Here is a 9600-nt window from a genome sequence, read left to right on the forward strand (position 1 = left end):
CACATTCGGGACCACGGTTCTGGGGGTCTACACCACCACCTAAACCCATCAACAACCATCATGGGGGTCTACACCCATGAGAATATTGAGCACAAATAATTTTTTTAAGAGTAGAGTACATCTAACATCCAAATTTAAATGACCCTAAACCCACCGAGCATTCATAGACCAATAAAGATCATATGGGATTCAAATAAAAACATTTATGTTATTATACTGTTACTCAAACGACATACAAATACCATTTACGTAGCATGGCATTTCACTAAAAGATCTTTAGTTGTGGAAAATAAATATTCAAAGGATAATTTTGCTACATATATTGCAAAAGCAAGCACAGCTGGGAAACCCGGTCCATATAGTTTTCTATAAAAATTAAAGTTTGAGAAAATTTTCAAAAATTCCCCATCGAGTTTTTCTTGGTATGTCCGACTAAATCCCGATATTAATTCTTTAGGATTCAGGTATTTTTTGATCTGATTTCTATGATTGTTCATCTAATTTGTTGTTGTGTCAAGATCTAAACTTACTTGAGTTGTATATAATAGACATTCTTGTTGGTAACCACATAGCAGGGATCAAAGTTGATTTTGGGAAATTCATTTTGCATTATTTCCATTTGACGCAATGAGTACTCCTCCTTAACATCGGCCGTTTCATAGAACTTGACATAGTCCATGGGTGAGCGAATTTCATTGCTTTCAAATACTTTGGTTTTTTCATCTTTTGATATGGTTTCATTAGTCGTTGGTGGACGGAAGGTGGCCATTTGATAAAGACTCAAGACAGTTTCATGTTCAAAACGAAAGAGACCCAATTGGGAAAAGCCATTGAATTTCTAAAAAACAAAAGACAAAAAAATCGTTACAAGACTCTGTAATTTAAAGTGTGAGTTAAAATACTCCTACATCTTCATCTCCTTTCCTCAAAGAGGCCATAGCACTACTGATGACACCCACAGCATTGATGGAATTACTCGGTGTCAAACTGTCTTGACTATAATGTTCAGAGGTGGTTGAAGCTGCACTGGTAGCCACACTATCTTCTTGACTGGCATCTCGTTTTAGGCCACTACTGCTATTCTGTCTATGCTGGCCTGAGGCCTCATCACCATCATTGATGCCCTCCATAACAGCGGCTATCTCTTCAGCGTATTTTTCATGTTTTTCAACATCCATATCACGATTTTCTTTTTCTGTATTTTGATTATTTTGCTCCGGTTTTGGATTGCTGCCGGCGGCAATAGCTGCTGCTGCTGCTGGCGGCGTAGGTTCCGCATAATAGTCCACATATTGTATTGAATACAAGATATTGGAACTAATCAATATGTCCACACATTCTCGGGGAATTTTGTATAGAAACAAAGGCTTCAAGTGTATATCAATGCTATGCACCGTAAAACTATTCGATTGGCTGTGCAAAGCACTCAGCAAATAAGTACTGCGAAGATTTTGGATGGTATAAAAGGAACCTGCAGAATTGGCCAGCAATTCGGGTGTCAGCGAAGGCGAGTCCACAATGGCAAATGAGGAACCCAAGGAGTTGTCAGGCATATCTGTAAGTAGTAAACAAATTAAAAGATTGAAATTATCTATTGCATAGATGGGTTGGCTTTTTGGCTGCTATATCTAAGAATGCTTCATGATCTTATAGTTTCCTGCACTAATGTAACAATCTATTGCTTAGAACGAGAGAGCAGTTTAGCATTTTTGTGATGTGGCGCTATATTTCTATTTTGTTTTTTTGCTTAGTTTTCTGTGTGGGCGTTTCAATGCTCAAACGATAGAGACAGTATGGTTGCAATGAAAACTCACCACGCTTTGCATTCAATCTATATATTAATATCACAATACATCGTAGGTCTAATAGCTCAGAAAATAAGTAAATAAATAAACAAACAAATAAAAAAAAGAAACAGAAATAAAACAGAAACTGTTACATCAACATGGTTTGATTTTTATTATGGGTGGACGACCCATCGACCGACCCAAGTTATCTTTACCACTATTAAAATTGTATATGAAAAAATTTACTATGCTGAGGTGGCCACCAAGGCAATGCAACTTTCTGTACTTGGATCGGAACAATAGCTACAAGTAAGTTTAAAATATAATGTCTTCTTTTCCAAAACGCAATGAGAAGACACCCATTCCAACAATTTTGATAGTAAATCATGGTTATCCATTTTCCAAATGAAAAAATTATTGCAGACTTAGGTGGAGCAGAAAAAAGCTCCCAACTAACCCATTGAAGGACGAATTAAGGAATTTTCTGAGAGACTAAATATGACAAGCAAAGATTTTTACAAAGACTGTTATGGAAACTACAGAGCATTTCATTTTTAAGTATCCTGTTCTCCTTCAGACATATCTAGACAAGCGCTGTTCCGTTGATGTTGTTTAAACTAAAACACTGAATGTGCTGGATTTAGAGTAGAGCAGTTGTTGTTGTTGTAGCAGTGTACACTGAGTCGGCAGCCCTTGCAGATGAGGGACTTCACCGGGTCAATTCGGTACGTACAACCAGCTGCCATGGGATTGCGAGAGTAGAGCAGTGATGAGCATACGCACACATTTGCACATTTCAAAACCCGCTGACTTCTGTTCTTCCTTTCGTACTTAATAATGTGCAATAGTATGTGAAGGCCGCCGTGGCGCAGAGGTTAGCATGTCCACCTATGACGCCGAACGCCTCGGTTCAATTCCCTGGGTGAACAACAGAAACATTTTCAGCGGTGGTTATCCCCTTGATACATTTGCCTGGTACCCTGTCATGTTAAAACTTCTGTAACAAGTGGTGTCGCTATGCGGCACGCAGCTCGTACTAGACTTATAAAAAAGAGGCCCGTTATCATTGAACTGAGGTATCCACAGTTCATGGGAAATTTAGCAGTATAGGCCAGATTAAGCAATAAAGGAAGGTCGCAAGGGTCCTTAAGATGACATACGACTGGGCTAACCCTAGGGGCCTTAATGTTTCCTCTGAGAAGACTTAAAGCTCCTTGTTTACCATACGAAGGAGGTGGGCCAATTTTATACGATTTGTTTTCTCAACAGAATGATTACGATATGCGACAAGGTCGAATATTTGGAAGTGATCCTGCATAGCAAACTGAATTGGAAGTGTCACATCCAGGAGCGTACTGAGAAGGCTCACATATGTTGGCCCCAATCCGAGGATATTCCACTGGCTCTACGTGAGCACTCCCCCAGCGATCGGTTTCCATGAACCGGAATGACCTTGCACCCAAAAGGGTTTCGCAGCCTCTACATGCAAGAATATGACAATACAATACCAACAAACTTACGCCTGAGTAATTTGGTGAATGGCGGAACAGAAGAAGTGCATCGTATAGACATTACAACTGGTTCAGACAAGGTGTTGTTGTAGGTGGAGCGATGAGAACCTAATAGGGCCCTGAAACATTTCTAGATAGCCGACGGATGGACTGGTATGAAGCTATGAGGCAGGCACTACGGCTATGAGACTTAAGGCGATGGAAGACTGGATAGAAGTAGTTCATACCATCGCTGGATAAACGAGGCGACGATAGGAGACCTAAACGAATTGGAATAATTTTCCGATCGTATTCCTGAGACGATACTTGAATATGAACGCGAGATACTGTTGACAGCAGCAAAGTCTTGGATTGACGCAAATCTGGTATTGTCATTTGGTAGTTCAAGCTACTTAGATGGATCAAAGCTGGATGACTGCAAAGGAATGAAAGTCGTCATTTGCTAGAGCTGTCAAATGTAACACCACTTGAACAAATTCTTCTACATGCCACTGCAATCTGCGATAGGGTCAGAAATAGAAACAAGGTCCTCAAGTCACATGCCGGCAGCACTTGATTACTTATCGGCAGATGAAGCCGCCTCAACCACTGCAGAGCAAGGATTGATGCCAACGTGCGGGCTGTACACACAAAATACGTCACCTGTGTAACTCTCCAGCCAGAACCACTCCACTCAGACTTAGAGGGATCTCGACAACCCACCTTAGTCGCAGATTTTCTGGATCTGGATATTCAACCGAATCAAGTAGATGAAAGATAAAACACCAGACGCATCTACTACAACAACAGCATGAGGAGGGCCATCAATAAGATTGATGAATGCGAATCCTTTGGAGCAACATTATTACAGTGAAACGATCTGAAGGACAACGAAACTCCTATAGGATGGATCTGGATCTTAAGAGGATAAGGCTGTTACTAAAAGGAAGTAGGATGGACTTCAGTATGGCTTTCGGTATCATTATGGGTCACGGACGTACTATGCAGAAAAGGTGCGGCAAGCGACAGCGTGTGTAGGGCAAGTGGGGTAGATAATGGGACGTAGGAACCTTTCAATGCTCACCTTTCGTGGCTAAAGTCACTCGAGTACTTAGATGCGGATAAGGTACACGACTTGAACCCATATCAAGCATAATAGGCACTCGGTATTTAAGCAAGAGCAGGCGTCGCCCAGTCTATCACAGAGTATCTCCACTCGATACCGGTGAATGTCCGCGATTTTAGTTGCAGCTACTCTGCATGGAGTGTTCCACTATCCGAAACCTGTGGACGCTTCCGTTAGCTCTTAATTGAGCTTTCATGATAACCATGGACATCACCCTGATCGGTGAACTTCACCCAATTCGAACCCTCTTTTTCAACCTAAAAAAACTGTGTGTGCGGCTGCTCATTAGTGGCGAAGAGGCCACCATTTGTAGCGTTGAACCTCTCGTACAAAATTATGAAGATCCAACCCGGAGTTTATGGGGTGCGTCTATAGGGATCTGGTGGTAATTTGAGTAGAATAGGCTGGTTGGGTGAACGGATGAAGTGTGTCGTGTGGCCTTAGGCCATAGCGGGACAAAAATCTAGCACGTTGGCATTAATCCTAGCCCAGTACACATTAAGTTGGCTTCAACTATCGGTACGTAGACGAGCCTCATCAGTTGCTATGAATGGCATTCAAACAGTTGCTGTTTACTTGCGCTTGCGATGCCATATCCTGATGATGGAGACAATTTTCATGACTACACGGCACACATCACCTGTTAAACTGCCCAGCCAGATCAACTCGATAGTACCCGGCACGGGATAACAGTGAGCACCACACTGACTGGAACATTGAGGTCCGATCTGTATGGTGTTCATTGTAGTAGTATATGACGGTCCGATCTGTATGGTGTCTATGTTGTCACAAGAAGCTTGGCTGCGAGCTACTGGGCGCGTCGACAGTGGAATGGTTGCGAATAGTTTAATGCTCCATACGGAGTAGCTGCAACGGCAGTCGCGGATAATCAGCGCAGAGTCTCAGTGAGAGGCCGGGCGGGCATCGGCTTTCGCACAAATACTGAGTGCATATGATGCTCGATATGACAAGTCGAATTAATGGCGCCTTTAACCAATGGCCATCCTGTTCCGATAGGTCCTTTGGACCGAAACGAGCTTGCTCACCTACAGGAGCTTGGCAACGATCGCCATCTCCACATGAAAATTTGGCTACAACAACAACAAGCCACTCGACTCAGACCCAGATCCCTCTGGACGCACCCATCTTAGCCGCAGAGTTCCTGGATCAAGATACTCAACAGAATTAAGCAGACGAAAGATAGAACACAACAAACTGCTACAACAACAACAAAATTTATGTCTCTGGACTATTGATACCAATTCCCAAGATGACGACTTGGAAGGCTGCTATTAAAACAATCATGTTCTGGTCCTGTGTTGCATCCAGGGCAAAGTTTAGGACAAGTGTTGTCCAATATCGAACGAATTTAGTCAGTTACATCTTCCGGATCTAATTTGTGTCATATTGACTGTGGTTTTCTTTGCAAGGGCTTTCAGTTCAACGAGTTTGAAATTTAGGTGATACCTCTAATGGTATTCCAGGTGAAACGCGCCAGAGATAAATTCAAAATAATCTCCTACTTTGAGAACTTAAGTGTCCTCATGATGTCTGCCGTCTGAAGGTAACCTGTAAAGGTCCTCAAGGCTAAATTTATAAAAAGAGCCACACAATTTACCGCGCTAAACGATAATCCCATGGCAGCCGGTTGTATGTGCTGGAGTGAACCGATAGAGTTCTTCCTCGGCAAGGGCTGCCGCCTCAGAATACAACACCAACAATAGGGCTAAACACTTCATAGGTAGTTAACACCTATTTTTGTTGTTGTTGTTGTAGCAGTGTATTGTACACCGAGTGGGCAGCCCTTGCCGATGAAGAATTCCATCGGGTCAATCCGGTACGTACAACCGGCTGCCATGGGATTGAACACCTATTTTTTGTCAATGCTGGTGGATCAGGTAGAGGCCTGGTGGACATTTTATTTAAAACTTTAAATAAAATGTCCACCGTTTTTAATCTTCAAGTATGATATTCGACCACACGATACACCACTTCATCAAGTTATATTGATGGGCTCGACTTTTGAACTCTAAAGGCCTTAAAACTTCAAACGTAGAGGAGACAATGTCATTGTATATGTCCACCTCTTACCAAATTGGAAACGTTGACATGATTCATATAATTTTTGATCATGTATAGACTTCAATTTTCACATTTCATATAAATTTATGGCTTCCCATTGCGTTTTAGAAAATGATATTCCAAATCAATACTTCACATATACATATCTATACTTACACTCTTCAATTTTCTGCCGCTTATCGGAAAGCCGCATTTTAATGGCATTCAGCTTTTTGGAGCCCAACGATTTGAGTGAGGCTAAACGTGCTCTGGCAGCCGGTATATAGCCTCCCCTTATGTTCTTATCAAACTCGGACTCAGTATCCACTTGCTGTTGTTGATTAATTGAGCTAGCACTGCAACTAACTGCTGGAGCTGTGTTTGCCACGGAGGATTCTTTGTTATCCAAGTGACGGTTAATGGCCACCGAATATGGTGGTGGAGGGGGTTGTTGATTATTTCCATTATTTTCTATTGTTGCAACAGTTGATATTACTTCGGTCGTTGTCTTAGGGCCTGTTGCTGAAGCTGTTGCATTAGTTTGTGCTAAGGTTTGAGGCGGGTGGTTAGTATCTTTCGGAGGTGTTTCTTCATTAACAAATACATCATCGTCTGATTGATTGGCAATTTCAGTAGTGCCACTGCTGTTGTTTAGGTTTTTCAGGGGCATAACAATTTGCCAATCATTGTCTTTGGTTTGGGTTGTAGTGGGAGAAATTTCTCCGGGGTAGGTATAATCTATAGCTTTTTGTTCCAGCAGTAATTTGAATTGTTGCTTCAACGAGGAGGTAATCTAGTAGGAGAAAACTTTACTTTCAATAACCTTTATTCAAAAGAATTTCCATTTACTTACCAACAGCATGACACTTTCAAATGTATTGTCACGACATATGAGCAGTTTTACCACCGAACCACTTTCCACTGAGGTGCTGGCCACAAAAGGACAATTGGGACTAAGACCCACAAAGCATATAGAACCATCCGAATAGCCTATTACTGCTCTATTAACACCCTCCAAAGTACGCCACCACACCACAGACAGGGGATATGGACAGGTATTGGAGGCCATGAAAGACATATTCATGGCCGGTAACTGACTATTGCCGGTCTTATCATCTATGGCCAGATTTTGAGGAGCCGAGGATGCCAACATTTCTGCAGGTACATCGTGACTAAATATATCCATGTTGCCCTCTACTGCTATTACGGGAGGCACTACCACCATGGAATCGTCTTCATCGTTTCCTTGTTCCACCTGCAGCGCTTCCAATTGATCAGCTAAGGCATTTAGCTTTTTATTGTTATCAGCCTCTTCATTGCCACTACCATGTGGTGGCTCATTGACACGCTGGTCCTCATTCTTTAAAGCTTGTCCACTACTGGAAGCTCCATTTCCTCCGCCGCCATTGCCACTCAAGGCAGAGTTACGCTTTGAAGTTAATTTGTTGGGACATTTTTTTGAGTTGGGGCACTCATGGGGTCCAACAAAAGGTATGATGTAACTTGTTACTTGTGTGGTGCTATACAGAGAATGTGGGTAAATGGAGTTTTTGGTATTTGCTTCTAGGCCAGATTTATCCACCACCGCCAAGGCGGGCACAATGTGTAATGTATTGTCAAAACCTAAAGGAAAAAAAAACAAAAACATGAGTTCAACACAATGGGCATGCTACACGTTGTTTTTATTACTTACATAAGACCAACAGCCAAGTTCCCGAGGGATCAAAACATATGTCGTGTATCACCCGGTTGGTGCGGCGAAACCATGATATCAATTTGAGCACTTCTTGGCCACCCTCACTGTTGTAGCGCAACACAATATCGTTGTCCTCTGAGACAAGGCATAACATCTGTCTGTGGCAATCATATTCGGTGATGGTCGATAATTTACAATTGAAATTGGTAATCAATGGTCGTAGCTCGAATATATCCAGCTGATGTAGGGGCGAAGTCATAACGACCATACAGACTTCCTACTACCAAAACGGCGGCCGGAAGCAGACAAAGGGTGCGGTTTTTCTTGGCCCTTTTGGCTGCTGCTCGCTCGCTCTCGACACCACACCGACAACCAATTGCAGGGAGTCCCCAATTTCTACATGTAATTTATAATCTGGGCAATGAACTATCATCAACCTGCAACAATAATGTTGGACATGACAAGAAGAAACAAAAATGAATTTACTACATATTCACATATACTTCTCATCACATCAAAAACAGCAGCAACAACAACAATACACACTTGAAATTGTCTCTAATAGTCGATGGATGTTTAGGCCGTTGTCCGTCCGTCTGTCCGCCCTGTTCGTTTGTTGGTTGGTCGATAGGTCGTCAACACCCCAATCAGGAAGTCATAAAAAAATTCATTTGCTATAGCTGACTGTCGTTTAGTTGGTTCGTTTGGTTTGGTCAATTATTTGGCTTGCCCCGAATCAAATGCGAAATGGTGTTTCTTACAACCTTCTGTGGGTTAATTTTGCGTGAAGTGTGAATGAGATTTTGCCGTTTTTATCTTGTCCGTATGCAAGCAAATACACAGTATATTATACAGACCTCTTCCCATTGAATTCACTTTGCTGCGCAGCTCACGTAATTTTGTATGTGATTCGCTCGCCTGCCTGCCTTCTGCTGCTACTGCTGTTGCCTTTGGTAGTAGAAGAGTATATGTACATATATATGTGCTATGTGTTGAGTACCAATTTAAATTTTTTCATGAGATCTTTCAATTCCAATTGTCCAAATGTTTCTTTCTATCACCACTAAACTGAATTATATTATATTTTATATTTGTTAACTTGTCTTATTGGTTTTCGTGTTTATCTAAAAGTCGACTTCCGACTAATCGATTACTCGACTTTTTGTGTAAAAAAGTCAAAGTCGACTTTCACTACTTAAAACAGTCGAACAATCGACTTTGAAGTCGAAAAAAATCGAAAAACGTCGAAAGAGATTTTTGCCGTCGATTCGTCGACTGCTTCGACTATTTTTTTAGCTATGGTTGCAATATTTACAAAAGTGATCTTTACAGGGAAAAATTCCAAAAATACCTTGAAATGGAGCGTTTTAAACAAGTAAAAAAGCATTAAGTTCGGCCGGGCCGAACTTTGGATACCCACCTCGGTTATATATGTAAATT

The 9600-nt window shown here is 41.7% G+C and overlaps 1 protein-coding gene across 1 annotated transcript in view; it reads right to left on the minus strand.

Moving 5' to 3' along the window:
• Nucleotides 1–9287, minus strand: part of LOC106080378 (uncharacterized) — a 30228-nt gene extending 20941 nt beyond the window's left edge. Inside the window, exons 1-6 of the mRNA XM_013241753.2 lie at nt 9018–9287; nt 8158–8597; nt 7318–8087; nt 6642–7257; nt 909–1555; nt 531–838 (exon numbers count right to left, since the gene is read on the minus strand). Of these exons, the coding sequence (XP_013097207.2) occupies nt 531–838; nt 909–1555; nt 6642–7257; nt 7318–8087; nt 8158–8428 (2612 nt within the window). The 5' untranslated portion in view covers nt 8429–8597; nt 9018–9287. The remainder of the gene's footprint in view (nt 1–530; nt 839–908; nt 1556–6641; nt 7258–7317; nt 8088–8157; nt 8598–9017) is intronic.
• Nucleotides 9288–9600: the final 313 nt, after the last annotated feature.

This window comes from Stomoxys calcitrans, chromosome 2, assembly GCF_963082655.1.
Source record: "Stomoxys calcitrans chromosome 2, idStoCalc2.1, whole genome shotgun sequence".
Lineage (NCBI taxonomy): Eukaryota > Metazoa > Arthropoda > Insecta > Diptera > Muscidae > Stomoxys > Stomoxys calcitrans.